At 36.1% G+C, this 19441-nt stretch overlaps 1 protein-coding gene and 1 non-coding gene across 5 annotated transcripts in view; one reads left to right on the plus strand and one right to left on the minus strand.

The window, feature by feature from the left end:
- Positions 1 to 273: 273 nt before the first annotated feature.
- Positions 274 to 19441, minus strand: part of WAPL (WAPL cohesin release factor) — a 75458-nt gene continuing 56290 nt past the window's right edge. For 3 of the 4 annotated variants that reach the window (XM_022562423.3, XM_089897789.1, XM_022562424.3), the window contains 11 exons: positions 17832 to 18059; positions 14594 to 14705; positions 14119 to 14216; positions 13328 to 13404; positions 10378 to 10553; positions 9561 to 9676; positions 9020 to 9184; positions 5579 to 5786; positions 4737 to 4825; positions 1195 to 1290; positions 274 to 866 (listed from right to left, as the gene is read on the minus strand). In XM_022562423.3, coding sequence (XP_022418131.1) covers positions 801 to 866; positions 1195 to 1290; positions 4737 to 4825; positions 5579 to 5786; positions 9020 to 9184; positions 9561 to 9676; positions 10378 to 10553; positions 13328 to 13404; positions 14119 to 14216; positions 14594 to 14705; positions 17832 to 18059 — 1431 coding nt within the window. In that variant the 3' untranslated portion in view covers positions 274 to 800. The remainder of the gene's footprint in view (positions 867 to 1194; positions 1291 to 4736; positions 4826 to 5578; positions 5787 to 9019; positions 9185 to 9560; positions 9677 to 10377; positions 10554 to 13327; positions 13405 to 14118; positions 14217 to 14593; positions 14706 to 17831; positions 18060 to 19441) is intronic. The other variant, XM_089897791.1, reaches the window with a different exon arrangement.
- On the plus strand, positions 7122 to 7225 carry LOC115801525 (U6 spliceosomal RNA). The gene has a single exon (XR_004021828.1). It is a non-coding gene; the product is annotated as a U6 spliceosomal RNA (small nuclear RNA).

The raw sequence follows: 19441 nt of genomic DNA on the forward strand, positions 1-19441 counted from the left end.
GGTAAACTACCCTGGGTTTGTCTATTTTGCTTCATCCTTTTAACAGGGCACATCATCTTATATTCCCTCAAACTGTTATTTGTTTTCTTGTGTCTATAGCTATGACTCATTATGATATGATAATGAATATGGTCATGGTCTCAAAGGTGAAAAATAGTTTTGACAACCCAAACCAAATCAAGAATAAAAAAATATACTATTAATCCCTTGTGTCTTTGGATTCCATCTAATTTTAAATATAGACAGTAGTTCAGGGAACAACAACAAAAAAAATTCACAAAATTATTAAAAGCTTTATTTACGATCGGAATCATTCAACAAAAAAGCAAAAGCAAATGAGCCTGAAAAAGGAACTAAGCTGTTGTCTAGAATGTCCCCAGAACATTCGATACCTCAGTAGCTAAGCTGCCTTTGCACCTGGCTGGCATGACAACAGTGGCTCAACATACACAGCAGTTGCACTAACAGCAGCACAAATTTTCCCCTTAAAACTTGCCCAGAATAAAAGCAAGAAAACAAGGGGAGAGTATAAATTCTGCCAAAGTGTGTTTAAATACTGTGTGGAACTGTTAACAGCCTGAACCTTTTCCCTCATTTTTGATAGTTGCAGATTGATGTAGTAACTGTCATTTAGCAAATGCAGAATGCATGACGAAGAAGAAATCAGGTGGCCTTAAAAATCCACATATGAATGATACTGATGAATGTTCTTGGTATATCTTCAAGGACTTCTTTCGTGACTTTTCTTTGTCTAAGAATAGCTCCAGCATTACCGAGCACCTGAAGCAAAGGTAAAGCAGCTAGCAATGTTCCAAGTATTCAATCACTCTAGAGATAGATTTCTGGCCTGTGGTTCCAACAGCACACTGAAAAGGGGAGGATTTGAGGTCGGGGGGTGGGGAGAGGAAGTAACAATTAATATTTATCAAATTTTCAAAAGTATTGAATCAGAGCTTAAATTCTTTAGCTTTACTAAACCAAACAAACACTATGAATCAAAACAGATTAAATTGTGGCTTTGATAATACAGTATCAATATATTTGGCCATAATAATTCAGTTATCTTAAAGAAACAGAACACAATTATTAAGAGAATCATTTTTTTTGCTTCTATTCACTATGGCCAAATATTTGTATTTCTACTGTCATTAATGTATCATATTTAAAACCACAGAAGCTGCAATAGCCACTTACAGTAAGATTCATGAAGCTCAGGAATTTTTTGAGCATCTCTGTCATTATTGAAAAGTCCCCTTCTGGCAGATACTCACGCACAGTGGTCACATTGATCTGAGGAAACATGGAAACATTGATCAGGTGACAGAAAACATAAGCTTGAACCTTGCACTGTGTTGTTGGTTTTGGCACACACACCCTATTTCAAACTTCTACAAGGTCCTTGAACTCCTTGTAGATAGTAGTTCAAGGACCTATGTGATTTCCTTTTCCACACTCCTTAATTCTGTGTGTGTGTCCATTCCCTACTCTATCCCATTCTCAGAAAGAAAGGAAAAAAGGTAAAGCTGACAGGCTACAAAGAAACGTGTGCATGTTTACTTTTGTAAATGCACAGAAAGATGCCTGAAATAACAAAATGCACTGTTGAATGTGTGTGTTGGGGGGGTGAAGGGTGGTGGAGATGGAAGGAGATGGAGGGAGAGGGAAGGAGTACAGACTTAGAATGTATCCAAAAAGCTGCTTAAGGAATACAAAGAAAAAGATCAAAGAAAATTCTTAGTGTTCCTATGTAGGCTAGGAATTAACTGTATCTTTCCAAAGATAATGTAATATTATCTATGAGAAGGAAAAATGTAGGCAATGCCAGGAGAGAAGATTAAAATGTTTCCCTCCATTATTACCAAGAAGCAGCCAAACTATATATAAACCAATTTGTTGTAAGAAAAAAGATGGCCTGCTTTAAAAACTGTTTTATTTCAATATATTTTTTAAATGCTTTAAGCATTTTAAGCATAGCTCTTCTAAGGAGGCTCACCTATAATAAAAAGCACATACAAAAAAATGTTGTCCCGAGTTTTGGGCCACAAGATGGGGAGGAAGTGGGAAGCTTCCGATTTGACTTTTGCTGATGGAGGCAGGGGAGGAAAGAGTACATATTATCTCTTAGGAAATTTGCAACCAATCCCCTCCTTCCAACTTTAACTGCTACTCAGTTAGATCTTGGAGCTAAAATCTTTAAAATACTTATATTTTTTAAATATACTGAAAAGTGGAGAGTATGTTATAAGGGCAATAGCTATGGTAACTAACTGCAGAGGTAAAGGAACGCTGGATTTAATAACATCTTTAACCAGTTTCTAGGAAAGGGACATGATAGCACAGTGGTGGGAAGAACAGTGGCTATGTTGTCTATGAAGAGTGCTCAATAGAAAAGTGTACTTCTATCATTCAGAATAAATGATTAGATCCTAGATTTTGAGTGAAAGCCCTCAACAACCCAAATCAAATCCTTTTCTATCAACACACTACAGAATACAACATAATAAGTAGCTGAGGCATAGGAAGGAGAGCCTGAGCAATTTTTTTTTTTTTGGCCGCGCTGCATGGCATGTGGGATCTTAGTTCCCTGACCAGGGATCGAACCCGTATCCCCTGCATTGAAAGGTGGATTCTTTACCACTGGACCACCAGGGAAGTCCCTGAGCATTTATTTTTAAATAGTGTGCAGCAGGTATAAAAAGAAAAGGTGTGAAATGGCATGGCCTATTTGGGAAATTTAGAAAAAGTACCCACAGGGTATGACAGATTTTAATATTGGATCAACTATACTTCAATAAAATAAAATTTAAAATAAGAAATAAAAATTGGAGAAGCATTTAAGTTTGGAGTCTTACAGCAGTAAACAAAGTCATCATTCCCTAAATGATGGTGAGTCAGGAAAGACTGATGAGAGAGGAGTTACATGATCAGATGTGCTCTTAAGGAAGTCAGCTATGGTGGCAGTGTGCAGGATTTCAGGAATGGAGAGTGTCGAGAGCAGCAAGGACGGAAAGACCAGAGAGAAGACTGACCATTGCAATGCACCAAGATGTATAGTGGGTAATGGAAAATGACACCAGAGTCTCCTGGGCTTCCTAAGCATGTTGTCCTTTACCATAAAGCAGCACTTAACTGCATATAACCACCTGCTTTCTTGTCTCTCCTCCACTTAAACATTGGGCAAACCAGTTTCTTTCAGATTTTGTGGCATCAGCTAGCTCTTTGGGGTTAATCATAATGATTCCCAAGGCAACAAAGACATCCTGGGCTCTATGAATTCACAATATTGTTTACAACCTAAGGAACTTCTCTCTTCAGAGACAGGAGAGAAATAGACAAATAGGAAATTATTAACATGGGAAAGATGGCCCTAAATAAATCACACCTGATAATTAGTTAATTTTAAGAATGATTATTTAAGAAAGAACATGATTGAAACCAGGTGTATACAAAATACAATACCTAAAAATCTTTAAATTTAAATAGCATACCCATTGTTTTTTTCTTTTGAGGGGGCGAGGGGGGAGTCTTCCTCCTTCCCTTTGCTTGGTATGTGTTTCTCATTTGTCCTTAAATCTCCGGATTTTAAGGAAATAAGGAAAAGAGCTGAGCTGAAGAGATTCAGGAAAAGGAATAAAGATTTGCAGAGACTCCAGAGCCACAGTAAGAACTCTGGTCTTGATCCTGAAAGCAGCTGTGCCAGCAAGGGCCACAACGAAGTGGGCTACTGTGCATTTAGATCTGAGCTTGTCTATAATATAAATATGGAAGAGATGAACAAGAAGGATTCAGAAAAATGCACAGGACTTAAGACAGACAGATACAGGGCAATGCAGAAAACTCAATGGCAAAAATGAGGAAATAAGGGTAGGCTGATAGAAGCCCTTCATATCATAATTATGTTCTTCTAATCCTCCTATACAATACATCTCCACTCTTTCTTGCGTCCTGAATGCCCTTGCTTGTAAGGGGAAAAAAAACCTCTTCTTTGTAAAATTTGGCTCTTCTACTGGGCCTTTACGTTAAAAAAAAAAAGAAAGAAAAAATCCACATGTCCCCGATTTTAAAGCAGACTGAACAGCCAGAACTGTCCACTTTTGTGCTGATCCAGCCCAATTGTGTAGACACTCACATGCTTCTCGTAGTTACATAATGATGATCTAAATCTCACAGAGTAATCCCATTTTCCCGGCCAGTGAGTAGATCAAACAAAATCATGTGAGCTAATGTTGGCCAAGGTAAAGGGAAGTCTACTTTTTGCAGTGGGTGTGGAGAGGTCCTAGAGAAAAGAAACCATTGCTCTTACAAAGAAACAAAGAGGCCACGTTCTTCTGCTGGACATTATTTAACTAGATGAGACACATAGCCAGAGTCAGCATAGGGCCATGAAGAGAGCTAGCATAAGATAAGACAATATGCAGAGGACAGCAGAGTTTAAAAATAGAAATTATGAGTCCTTGATGATATCACTGAGGCTAGACTTTTCCACCTTAAGTCAGTTGAGTGCAGGTTTTATACGATGTTCTTTTACTTCAACCAAAGACATGTGAAATCATTCCTCCATCAATCTGGAACTTACTCATCAAACCCAATATACTCTTACTTTGAAATGCACCTTCTAAAGCTCACCAAATATATGAATGTTTTTAGCATGAGGGGAAATAAATAATAATTAGGTAATGATGTGAAGTGATCGCAATGGAATCCTTTTAAGATACATAAAACAACACTGAACTTACTGGACTCTCCTGGCAGAGACACCCGAGAAGTAGTGCTGTGTATGAGGCCACAATGCAGTCCTCCATGTGTTTGCCAGCATGCTGAAGGGCTGAAAGTATTAAAACAGAAAACCGTAACAGCACAACCAAAAAAAACCCCACAAGAAAACAAACGCCCCCAGGAAACCAACTGCTGAACATCAATAAATGGTGCTAGGAAGATGGGATATCCACACAAATTAACAAAAAAATAACACAAGTGGAAGAGGGACCTTAATTAAAAGCTAAAACCATAAAACTTTCAGAAGAAAACACAGGACTAAATCTTTGTGACCTTGGGTTAGGAAATGGTTTCTTAGACACAACATCAAAACCACAAGTGACAACATAAAAAACAGGTTAAGTTAGACTTCATCAAATTTAAAGCTTCACCATCAAAAAAGTGAAGACAACGCACCGAATTTACCTGCAAATCATGTACTTGATAAGAGTCAAGTCTCTAAAATACACAGAATTCTTAAAACTAAAACTCAACAACAACAAAAAAAGACAACCCAATTTAAAATACGGGCAAAATTTCAAAACTCTAAAAACCTTTAGAGGTCATATTATTTGGCTGCTTCTCTTTACAGATGAGTAAAGAACGAACGAGGGAGGAAAAGCAAACCTCCCCCACACTGCACATATACCTTCCTCACTGCTAGGAAGCCAATGAAGAAGAACTATGAAAAAGCAAAGCTTGTCTGCACTGAACTAGAGAGGCCATAAAATAGCAAGATTATTACAACACATGAATTAAAAGAAAGTCTTGCAGGGAAAAAACCACATTACTTTTTTTAATACACCAGTCAAAATAAATATACCTTTATTGAGGTCAAGTTCTTCATCGTCCTCCTCCTTCTTATGTTTCTCTTCTGTACCATCAGTCTTTTCAGTTGATACCCACTGTATTTCTCCACTTGTTTCTTGCCACTCTCCACTCTTATCATGCTGAGTGGTGGGAGCATCTTTGATCAATTCATCTGTTTTACTTTCTGCCAACTGTGCTGCTCGCTCTCGCTCAAGGAATAGCTGATAAACATCATTTTTGAAGATCATTAAAAGGATCACCAACCAACATGTATGTACCCAAATATAAGGCTCTATTTGCTTTTAAACATCACTAACTCTAAGAAGCATGCTGTTTGGTAAAAAGGGTAAGTATCAATAAAAGCCTTCACTCTACGTCCAACTGAAGGCCAAAACAAAAATATAAATGCCACTGGGGTTCAATCAAGTGCAATCTACTGATGATGCATACATTGTTTTTAAGAATGAAAATCTTAACTCCTTCCCTTAATTTAGATAATACTGACAGGAAATTCAAGCAAAAACTACAAATTAAAGGTTAAAATTAAAAGAGTTAAAAATTCTTTAAACCTAAGCAGCCTGGATAAATTAACTGGAAGGAGGGAAGGAAGGACACTGAATAAAGCTACATATTATTGGGGAAAAGCAACATAGCTTCTTTAAAAGAAATTTAAAGAAATAAACAAGAACCAGTGAAAGTAAAAGGCCAGTTTTCAGAGAAAGACTCAGAAGTGAATCTCAACTAGTATTATTAACAATAGAAGTACAGGGTGTGGAGAAAAGGGAACCCTCTTGCACTGTTGGTGGGAATGTAAATTGATACAGCCACTATGGAGAACAGTATGGAGGTTCCTTAAAAAACTACAAATAGAACTACCATACGACCCAGCAATCCCACTACTGGGCATATACCCTGAGAAAACCATAATTCAAAAAGAGTCATGTATCACTGCAGCTCTATTTACAATAGCCAGGACATGGAAGCAACCTAAGTGCCCATCAAGAGATGAATGGATAAAGATGTGGCACATATATACAATGGAATATTACTCAGCCATAAAAAGAAACGAAATTGAGCTATCTGTAATGAGGTGGATGGACCTAGAGTCTGTCATACAGAGTGAAGTAAGTCAGAAAGAGAAAAATACTGTATGCTAACACATATATATGGAATCTAAGGGGAAAAAAAAAGTCATGAAGAACCTAGGGGCAAGACAGGAATAAAGACAGACCTACTAGAGAATGGACTTGAGGATATGCGGAGGGGGAAGGGTAAGCTGTGATAAAGTGAGAGAGTGGCATGGACATATATACACTACGAAACGTAAAACAGATAGCTAGTGGGAAGCATCCGCATAGCACAGGGAGATCAGCTCGGTGCTTTGTGACCACCTAGAGGGGTGGGATAGGGAGGGTGGGAGGGAGGGAGACGCAAGAGGGAAGAGATATGGGAACATTTGTATATGTATAATTGATTCACTTTGTTATACAGCAGAAACTAACACATGATTGTAAAGCAATTATACTCCAATAAAGATGTTAAAAAAAAAAAGTATAGTGCTCACTTCAGCAGCACATATACTAAAATTGGAACAATAGAGAGATTAGCCTGGCACCTGCACAAGGATGACACACAAATTCGTGAAGTGTTCCATACTTTTTACAACTAGAGATTATCATACTAAGTGAAGTAAGTCACAAAGAAAAAAACAAATACCATATGATACCACTTATATGTTGAATCTAAAATATGACACAAATGAACCTATCTACAAAGCAGAAACAGACCCACAGATACAGCGACAGATTTGTTGCCAAGGGGGAGGGGAGTGGGGGAGGGATGGACTGGGAGTTTACGGTTAGTAGATGCAAACTATTACATATAGAATGGGCGGACAACAGGTCCTACTGTACAGGACAGGGAACTATAGTCAGTGTTCTGGGATAAACCATAATGGAAAAGAATATGAAAAAGAATGTATATGTGTAACTGAGTCACTCTTCTGTACAGCAGAAATTAACACAACATTTTAAATCAACTATACTTCAATTAAAAACAAACAATGGAAGTACAATTGTCAATGGAAGTATACACCAAAAAGTCTAAAAGGGAACACACACTAAAATCTTTTGCCTTCACTTACTTCCCTGTGCTGATACAGTGTTGAATGCACAGAAAGCATTTCATATATTTGCTGATACGATTTGGAGAAAATCCCAAGTTACTAATGACAACTACCTGAAAACTAAATGCCAAGTAGATCTCAAAAACTTGCTGAGTATATACAAGAGTGGTATGTAAACTTTAATACCCTTAAGAAAATAAAATTTAAGCTTTATATAAAGCAATATTTCTTAAAATTGGGTTCAAGGATCCCTAGGGGAACACAAGATCCTTTCAGGGAGTCGGTGAAGTCAAAACTGCATTCATAAGAATATTAAAAGGTCAACTGACTTCTTTCATTCTCTCATGACTGTATGGTGGAGTGTGCCAGAATCTACATGCTATGTGATTATGTTATTGCTCCAGTGGTTAATAGAATGAGTGCCTGTATTTTACACTCTTCTCTGTTTTGATTTATAATTTAGTAAATATCAATAGATAAAGCACACATAAACAAAAGTTCTTTGGAGTTCCCAATAATTGTTAAGAGTATAGAGAAGTCCTGAGATCAAAATGTTTGAAAAGAGAATGATGGGCTTCTAGTTATGACTCAGGAAAAGATCCAAGTTGTTGAAGATTACCTCAAGACACAGTTCAAGCACTTCTAGTTTCAAAAAGGCCAAAAGGATTAAAGGTTAGCAAAGGCTTCAGAGAAAAATGAAAAGAATGGTTCTCTATCACTTGTGAACATGTACAAATTGTCATTTAAGAAAATTACAAAGGTAGCTAGGAACTGGCAAAAAGTAAAAACTGTAATGCCCAGCATTGTCAAAAAACAAAAACTCACATACGGCTTGGGGGGGGAGTATAAATAGAGGGGAGAGGGAGTGTTTGGTTTTTGGGGTGGAGCGAGTTGGAGACATCAATTTTAAAACACATATTCTGACACAATTCCTAAGCCAGGAAATTATACTTTGAAAAGTACGTCCCAATATTTAGTTGCACACAGTCCTGGGCACAGATCAGACCACTAAGTAAATGCTGGAAGACTTGAACCAGGATAGCGCTAGAACTTAATTCCTAATTTGTTGTTAATAATCTACCTTTGATTCATAAACAAATATGCCTTGTTTCTGCTTTTTGCTAACAATGTCTAACAAGTGATTATAGTAGTTGAAAACAGTCAGCAGAGAAGTAATGGTATACATTCTAACCCAGTGTACCTCTCACAGAACTGGTGAGAGTTAGAGAAAGGGGGAGGGGAGGTAGGGGGGAGAGAGAAGATGCAACTGATCAAGAAATTGGACAGATGCAACAAACTGAAAGTGTTAGGTTTTAAATTGTTGCTTACCTGCACTAACGCCTGAACTGCGTGAACTTGTCCAGCTATCCTTAAACTATCATCTCCTTCTCCACTACAGAAGGAAGAATCAAAAGAACACGATGTTTCCATGTTGACAAGACAGTGCCGATTCCGAGCACTATACTCCACTAGATTTATCAGTAGACCTAAACCCTGTAAAAATTAAAACATGCATGTTACCACAGGGAAGAATTAAAAGCAAATGAACACAATATACATAACTCTTACTGGCAGCCAAAAAACTAATCAGTGCTCTACCATCTACAAAGTGGTTAAAAACCAGTATATGATCTTCCCAAACAAAGATTTCACCACTTTTAAAAGTCACCACTTTTAGTTCTTATACTTTTTATTTTTACACAGGGCCCTTCATAGCTCTCTTTTGTACAATAAGAGGTATATTCATAAGGAATCAATTGAAACCCACAACATATTAAACAACTGGTTCTTAAATCCAAAACTAAGATGAAGTTTTTATCATCTTAATAGATCAAGTACTCATTTCTGAAACAGTCACACTTCAACTCACCAGCACTCGAATATCAAATCTCTGCTCCTGAGGTAGGTACTTTGGAACCTGAAGCACACAGTTCATCGCTGTGCCAATCAAGCCATCCTGTTCTCCTGTTTTGGTGCTGCCCCATTCTAAAATGGAGAATGGGAAGAGTATGAAAATTGTTACTGATTCTTTATGACAACCAATACTTATTAACATGAATATTAAAAGTTAAAAACATGTATCTTGAAAAAAAAGTATAGCTATTCCTTTATTAAAATACATTGTTGATTATAATATTTCGGAGCCAAGCTACCAAGCTGGTTCTAAAAATATCAACTCCTAAAAGCAGTTAAATCTATACATGAATAAGTGAATTACATGATGGCAATTTAAAAATCACTACATCAAGACAAGAAACAAGGGAGAGGCTTCCCTGGTGGCACAGTGGTTGGGAATCCACCTGCCAATGCAGAGGACACGGGTTCGAGCCCTGGTCCAGGAAGATCCCACATGCCACAGAGCAACTAAGCCCGTGTGCCGTAAGTGCTAAGCCTGCGCTCTAGAGCCCGCAAGCCACAGCTGCTGAGCCCACATACCATAGCTACTGAGGCCTGCGCACCTGGAGCCCATGCTCCACAACAAGAGAGGCCACCACAATGAGAAGCCCACACACTGCAACCAAGCGTAGCCCGTGCTCACCGCAACGAGAGAGAGCCCATGCACAACAACAAAGACACAACACAGCCAAAATAAACAAACAAAAGAGTTAAAAAAAAAAAAGGGATTAACTTTCTTAAACATGTAATACAATCTATCATTGAGAATATATGTAGAAAATATGACTTACCATTATCATTAGTTAAATTGAGCAACACCCCAATGATGGCTCTCATGCAGTCTTCCACTGCTTTGCCCACGTGATTAGTTACATTCTGGTGAGGCAGAGGCTTACTGTCAGGTAAGCATATACTGTTCTCAGCACGGTTATACTGCTTAATCAATTCTTCACAATGCTGTAATGCTCTTGAAGAGAAGACAAAATACAGACTATTATGCTAAACTAAAATAGTTACACTAAGAATTTCTACCTACTTCGACCTTAATGTTTTAAATCTGTCATAAGGACCACCCTGGTGGTCCAGTGGGTAAGACTCCGTGCTCCCAATGCAGGGGGCCCAGGTTCAATCCCTGGTCGGGGAACTAGATCCCACATGCATGCGGCAACTAAAGATCCTGCGTGCCAGTACTATGACCCGATGCAGCCAATAAATAAGTAAATAAATATTTTTAAAACAAAGAAAAAAGATAAATCTGTCATAAATGCTGCCAAATTAATTTTTTTCTACCCCCAAAGTTATATCAACTATCCAGTCATGTACCAAACATGTCTGATATCAACACCAGGTGCTCAATTTTATTTTGGGAAAACCTGATAATATAAATTTTTCTAAGCAAAGTTAAAATTATAAAGTCAATGCAGAAGTTTATAACTATACTACCTACAGCTGTCCCCCATTTTACCAATCTCTCCAACATAACAGAACTACCACTACCCCACTCCAAACAAGGTAAAACCTTTAAAAGCTAACACTGGACACTTCTGAATTTGATTTAATGTTTTTCCTTTAGAATGTAAGCTCTTAGCAAGTAAAGTATATTATTTATATTAACATTGCATAATAACCTTATGTAAATGGATGTTAAATACTTCATAAACATCAGAGCAAATCATTTTTTTTAACATGAGGTCATTTAACTGACATGTCTCCTGGCAGACATACAAGGGTACCAGATACATCCAAGGACTCTCAAGATGCTACCCAAAATAACAAGGAAATGTAATTTTTAAGTGGGTCTAGTATTTCTCAAGACTCTCTTTAAATCACTAAGTCCATTAACTTAAAAAAGTCTATGAGAGAATGAGGTAAGCTGACTCTGTCAGTTGATTCTTCATGTATTATATACCACACAAAACCCTTAAAGAAAACTGTACTATACCTAATCCCCCTCTAGCTGCTCCTTAAAACACATCCTCTAGTGAGGAAGGTGTTCGTGTCTAACCTAAAATAATTTGTTTAGATGTTTGAGGATGTTCGCCAGAATTACCATGCCGTTACTGTTAACTGCCTTAAGTAGCACTGAGCTAAATCTGTTGGGAGGTGAGGGGAGAACAGTATACCATTTAATCGTTCAATATGCTATCCCTGCATTTATCAGGGTTCTACTGAAAGTTTCAAAAAGTCTTTCACAAACATCCAATTCTGACGTCTACTGCCACTTCTAAGACATCTGACACAAGTTCCTAATCGCAAAGGTTCCTAACCTCCTTTTAGAAGTCCATTTGTCAGGGGTCATGAAGTATACAGGAGACATTTTAAAAATAAATAGATTTAACTTGCAAGAATACTCTTTGGTGAGCGAGGGTAAAACATGGTAACAAAACAACAACACATGCCTTAAGGATACTAACTGTGATACAAAATTTAAAGAGATGGAGGGGAAACCTACAGATTAAAAACAAGTCTATTGGGAACTAGAGACTATTAGAAATTTGAGACTATGGGAAATTTGAATCCTGACTGGATTTATGATAATATTAAGCAATTAATAATTTTTAAGAGATGAAAATGGTATTGTGGTTATATTTTTTAGAGTCCTCTTTTAGAGATTATATACTCAAGTATTTATGGATGAAATCTGTAATTTGCTCCAAAATAATGTAGAGGGGGGAATGGATAGGGTTATACATGGAAACAAGACTGGCCAATGTTTGATGATTACTCAAGCTGCATGAAGTGTACACTGGGGTTTATCAAACTATTGTCTACGTTTGTCTCTGTTTGAAATTCTCCAAAATAAGAACTTAAAAAAACAGATAAACTTGAGTCAGGCTGTAGTGGACCTTTGATACTATACTAAGGACTTTGAACATACATCCAAAGACAAGGGATCGCAGAGATTAGGAGTTTGGGATTATTTTTACAAGACAGAAATCTGGGGAAAGTTAAACTCCTGTGGTATTATGTTGGAGAGGCTAGAGGCCAGAGTACCAGGGCAGAGGTATCAAAAACTAAAATAGACATATTAGGAAGAAGCTGCTGTAATAAGCTAGAACCAGGACTGGAGACATACTTGGAAATTTTACACACACTGAGTGACAGCATTAGCCTAATGTCAAGAAAGTTGGGTGGAGAGTGTGAAATGGAGGAAGCTACATATAGATCTGGGGAAACAGGTATAAATAAACAGTAGAAGGCAGCTAGTAAACTTCATTTACAATAAAAATAAGGACTAATGCTTAGTGTTTACTATATGCCAAGCATTGTTCTAGACTTTACATGTATATATAAAAACTCCTTAATATATATTGTATATAATATATATTATATACAATATACAAAAGATAGTTTAAAAATTTTTAGAATTAAAATATTATTTAAAATACACATTTAAAATATATATCATATATAATTTAAGATACATTAACATATACTAATTCTTTTTATTGCAACAACAACCTTGGGTGGGTAGATACAATTATTACCCCCCTTCTGAGGAACCTGTAAGTATTCTTGCCCAAGGATATAGGGCTGAAGTTCTGAAGCTGGGATCCAAACTCAAGTTATTCTGGCTTCAGAATCTGTACTCCTCTAACTTTTGTACTATACTGCACCACTTCTGGTTCACAGAACTTGACAGAAAGAAGTACTTTATGGAGGAAGGTGATACAATGGCACTTCCTTTATGGTCAATCCAAATGCTTTAAATAAATAGCATGACATTTCAGAAAAACTTACTTAGCTGATGAAACAATGAGTTGTGAATCTTTATATGCTATCAAGTAGCTTTGATTCTCTGGATTATGCACCGTTACCTAAAAGGGAAAATTTTGAAGTTTTGTGGCAATCCATAACATTCATTCATTCACACACAACACACAGTGCTCTAAAAGACATAAAGATGAGGCATAATTAGCCCTTGTCATCTAAGGGAATAACAACCCACATGTTCTAAATTTAAAATAATAGAGCTATAGCTTTACTACAGAATCTAAACACCACTGTTATAGTTGCTTGCTCATAATTAATATATTCTGTACTATACATTCACTGTAATGAACTACCAAGCACTTTAAATGTCAGAAAAGAGCAATCACTAACTTAATAAACTAATATTTTAAACTACTTAAGTAGATTCATTTAGAATTTTAAAAAATTAGATCTGTTTATCAAATGTACCTGACACCCTAGAAAAGGAACAATTTCAATTTCATCTGTGCCAGGAACTTTTCATTCACACTAGATTATTTTCCCATAGATGTTTCATAAAGTACCTAGCTAATCCAATCTGGTCAACACACAGTCTATGCATCCTGAAATTCACCGGCAGAATAAATTCTAATCTACACTGAACTGGGTTAAGTCATTCATAAAAGTCAAAGAACAAATAGACTGCATTACAGTTACAATTTCAATTTGGATTAACAAAAGTAAAACTCTAGGGATATGTAATATAAACTATGACAGTCTCACATACAGAGTCACATTTAAGATTAAATAATTTTCTCCAAATAGTTGTCCATACTTACACTTTCTAAGACTCGTAAACATCTCTCTGCTCCCCATAATGAGGCTACTAGTTTCTCTTCATCTTCATCTTTACTTAAATGATCCACACATTCTTTCACTAGGAGAAAAGAAATGGACATAAATTAGCATGTCTCACCACTTCAATACTTACCCCCTTTACTAACATTAAAAGCCATCTGTACACATGCTATGAATATGCTGGAACCTCTCCGAACACTGTTTATTCTAAGCTTTATAGTGTGAGATGCTGAAATTTACGAAAATCTGATTTATTATAATTATTTTATTTCCATAATTCCCCAATATCAAACTGTTAATGGCCTTTCCTTTAAAAGTTAAGAGATTTTCAAGATGCTACGAAAAGGAACAGACCTTTTCAAACTGATGCAATTATTCTTTGAAGTATGTAAATAGAATATTTTCCGCAGGCTTCAAATAATATATAAAAATGTTATACGTGTGTGTATATCATACCTTTATCTACAATATGATCCAGACCACCCAAAAGCCGTAGTTCTTCTTTAAACCAGTCTCCGGCTCGTTTAGAAGTAAGGGACAGTAATGTCTCCATAGCTAAATGCCCAGTCTGAAAATCAAAAGCACCATTAATGAATACTGACTCTTAGCAATAACTCTGAGGCAACACTTCTAGAGACTGCTTTTTTTAAAAAGCATACTGCATGCTACCAGCCCACAGTAATACAGAAAATGCTTTTTTAAATAAAATTAAACATTTAAATTCTTAAGCTGAAGAAATGTTTTTAACCATTGGGTTGTTTTCAGAGAAAATCCATTATTTAAAGTAGTCTATCACTTGCCAGTTCAATAAAATATATACTGGTACCATCATATAAAGACTCAAGGGCAAACTGAAGGGTACATGTATTTTAACTGCAAATCAATACATTGGATTAATTTACCACAAAGGCTGTAAAAAGTAATACTCTAGGAACAAGGTGTGGGTGTGTCTAAATTTTTGTCTGTTGGTAAAAACTGGTATCTTATTGCTTTACTTTGCATTTTTCTAATTATAGCAAATGAGCTTGTATTCATATATTTATCAGTTAACTGTATTTCTTCTACTGTAAGTCCCGTCAAATATTCTTTCCTTATTTTCTTGCAAAGTTGCTTGTCTTTTTCCTGTTGTTGTATACATTTTCTTATGTATTCTGAAAAAAATCCTTTGTTACTTTTAGGGTTTCAGATTCACCAGTTTTAAACTTTATACTACAGGGTTATTAGCAGCTTAGATATACATAATGTGGCCACCATGACAAAATTATGTATAAATAATGATTCAGGACTACCACTAGAGGAAGCATAGAACAGTCAGAGCCATATTTATAAACCAGTTTAGGTTTTTCCTTCTCTTTATTTGCCTTTAATTATTAATCTTACTTTTTACTGTATTTCTTTTAAAAAACATAAAACCACCCCCCAACAATGGGCAATTTGGTTCCTGTTGCAATAAAGGAACTTTAGTGTATCAAAAGAAATGCTTTAATTAACAAGGCTGAAAAGACCTGGGTATCTTCCCAAAGCTTTTTCCTTTGAAAGATCCAAGTTTACATTAAGTCTCCCTGGCCTATTTGGAACTGAATATAAAATAGATATTCAGAAATGCAAAAAACAGACCTTAACAGTGAAAATCTTCCTATTACTGATTTAGAAGAGATTTTATTCTGTACCTTATAGATTTTACTCTATACTTTAAAAAGAACAAGGTTGATATCCAAGGTGACAAATATATAACTAGAATTCAACACTACAAAAACAAATTAAATTTTGCTCAATTCTCATTCTAAGTCCCTGAAAGAGTAATGTAATGAGATCAGTACAGGCAGGTTAGCACATGAGTCACAGAAGTGAAACTGAAGACTAATGAGGCTTTCTTTGCTTAGGAAGATTTGATGTTAATATAGCAAAGACTCATAAGATTTTATGCAAAAAAGGGACTTGACTGTTTGTTTCTATAGGCATAAAAAGGACTGTTTGATATTTTAGGCTACATTCACTATATAATAAGCTAGTAATAGCCTACAATTCAAACATTTTATTTGAAACTGGAATAGTCCTCAAAGCGTTAAAGCACAACCAAATCACTAATCAGAATGCTATTCAGCAATTGTGAGCTCTCAGTTATTTGAATTATATTTTAATATAATATTAATGTTTTAAAGTATCTTTCCATGGCACATCAGGAGAAGCAATGTATTTCAAGGAAGAGGTTGAGCAATTAACGAAACAAACAAAATTAATGTGTAGGAGATAGTCACTGTATGACACAATGTCTATTGTTAAAATTTAAAACAAACACAATATCCAAGAATAGCTGAAGTTGGGGTGGGGGGAGGCAGGCATCCTAATATTAGCAACTGTGTGTTCTGGTTTTAATCATGTGAGTTAACTATTTAACACAGTATAACAAAGTTATTATCTGGTGTTTACCATCCTAATAAATTCCACAAAAGATGGAGAAACTTCAATGAACAAGTTTCCCATCATGTTATTTAAGAGCGAATGCCTGGAAAGAATCTAAATGTTCAATAATATGGGAGATGAACTAATAATAATGATTTTTAAAAGCTGTATTTGTTCTATTATGCAAATAAAAATTATAGGCTCAAATTTATTTTATAGCATTAAAAATTAGTATATGTTGTAAAATTGTTAAAAGTAAATAAAAATTATGAATATATTTTAAAAGCAGTATACAAATAGTTTGGTGAGGTAGAAAGATTGTTTAGCCACACTTTGAGCATAACAGCTATTTTCTAATTTTAATAAGTGAAAGTACTGAATACGTGTCCATTTTGTATCCTGCTTTTTAATGTTAACTTGCTTTACCCCTCAACCCTCCACTCTACCTGAATCTATTCCCTACTCTACCTTAACTAAACAGAGCAATAACCCTAAGTTCATATGTGGGTAGCACAAAGCATTCTGTAATTTTCTGAGGCAAATGTCTTCAGTCGTCAGTTTAGTGGGCAGTCGAAAAATCAATGTTTATATAGTTCAGATGTTGGAAATATCTGAAAGTCAGGTATATATAAATAATCTTATTTTTTCAAAACGACAAGGCCAATTCATCTTCTACTGGCCTACTAGTCTTTGGGGATTCTACAAGTTAAAAAAAGCCAGAGGAAAGTAGAACTAAAATCAACCAAAGGCAACATACTCATCTTGAACTTAGGGAGTTGTATTGAGCATAAGGGTAGCCATGGCCATGACCCTGAGTATGAGGGACACTGCTTGACAGAAGGGCAGGTGCCTAGGAATCTTCCGAGTCTTGGTGCCTTGCAGCAGTTAATCAGACATCGTAAGATACTATGGAATAAATGAATACTCATTGAAACTGGCTCTTTCTGAAGATCCTTTAAATCTTTATTCCTGAAACCCACAGAGGGTTAAAAATTCAAGTTCCTAATAGCCTAAATGTAGTTTCTACGCTGGAAAAAAATTTTTTTCAAAAGGGAAGGATTAGGCAAAACACAATAAAAAATTTACTGGGAAAAGAAATTTAAATACCAATGGGCCAAGTTTAGGAATTTCAGGCAGGGAACAGAATTATGCTCAGAGCTAAACCTTAGAAGAATTTGCCAAATTGTAAACCAAGAGGTTAAATGTTTTGTCCAAAGTCACACAGCTGCTGTGACAAATTAAAAACTTTCTGAAAGTAATTTTCATTTTACAATAGAAGGAAGGAACCCACCGTTATATTTTCTAGATCAAGGTGCTTGTTGTGTACAGTTTCACAGAGCCTTCGAATTTTTTCTTTTATTTTGTTCATGTCTTTTTCATTCAGCAGCTTAGCTGAAGAAGCATCTTGTTCCAGTTCTAGAAGTCGAATCATTAGATCTAGGCTAGCTCTATCAAGATCCATGTTCAAACGATCTCTACTCAGTATGTACATGAGGGCAGCTGTACAAAGGGACAGATTCTTCAACGGACCCCCCGCAAAAAAAAAAAAAAAAAAGTTAATGTAAGCAATTAGTGACAATTTCAGGAAACAAGACTATTTTGACATTTGTTCACATGTTGGAAACCTTGAAAATGTTTTATTCAGTGAAAACCTCACTCTTAAAATATTCTAGGGAAATGTGAATTAAATAAATACATAAATAAAGCACCACTGCTTAAGATTTTCCTTTCTACAGACCCTCCCTATATGAACGCCCCAGAGCTAGAAGCATTTAAGTGGAATTACATGTTTTTGGCCATTCTGTGCTAAATGAAGAGTTTACAAAACCTTTTTTCAGCTATATAATCCTATTTTACAATACACTTCACTCTTTGTCCTTTATGATATAGTAAAGTCAAATTTCCATTTAAAATCAATAATGTAGGGACTTCACTAGTGGCGCAGTGGTTAAGAATCCGCCTGCCAGTGTAGGGCACATGGGTTCGAGCCCTGGTCTGGGAAGATCCCACATGCCGCAGAGCAACTAAGCCCGTGTGCCACAACTACTGAGCCTGTGCATAACTACTGAAGCCCGCGCGCCTACAGCCCATGCTCCACAACAAGAGAAGCCACTGCAAATGAGAAGCCCACACACCGCGAGGAAGAGTAGCCCCCGCTCGCCGCAACTACAGAAAGCCCAAGCGCAGCAACGAAGACCCAACACATCCAAAAAAAAAAAAAAAAAAAATCAATAATGTAAATGTGTTTTAAAATCTGTATCAGAAACTTATTTTTTTCTTGTAAAAATAAACACAGCTGGGTTTGTGTCAATACATAAAACTAGGATGCTCAAATAAACATTTAGACTCATTTCTTTAAAATAAACCTATCAGGTCTGGTTGAACCAAGTAATTTTTTAAAAACCATTAATATAATGTGCTCTCAAAATCATTCGGATCTGGTAGTTAGCACACTCTGCTTATAATAAAATCTCCAAGTACTGAAGGTGATATAGGTAAGCATTAATATAACAAAGAGGTCTATGTTTGAATATTCCAACATTTGAGATATTACTTTTTTTCCCTCCTACATATGTATTTATTTTTATTGAAGTATAGTTGATCTTACACTTATTTCAATGCACAGAAACACAATTAACTATCTAAAGATTTAAACTTTGAATCCCCAAAATTCAGACTAGGTGACTAATTAAATGCTTACAGAGCAAAATATATTTGGAAATAAGGATGTCACAGTACAGGCCTTAGGAGATCCACCGCCCCTAAGAACACACATTAATGCCTTGGTCCTCTCATAACTGCATAAGAAAGCAAATTAATTCTTAGTTCTCTTCTCCCTCATTGTTTTGTACCTGCTACAACTTGGTAATGGAGTTATCCTCACTCGGGGTTAAGTACACT

The sequence above is a fragment of the Delphinapterus leucas genome, chromosome 16 (genome assembly GCF_059928025.1).
Source record: "Delphinapterus leucas isolate spDelLeu-1000000601 "Yukka" chromosome 16, BTC_Dleu_Yukka2, whole genome shotgun sequence".
NCBI lineage: Eukaryota > Metazoa > Chordata > Mammalia > Artiodactyla > Monodontidae > Delphinapterus > Delphinapterus leucas.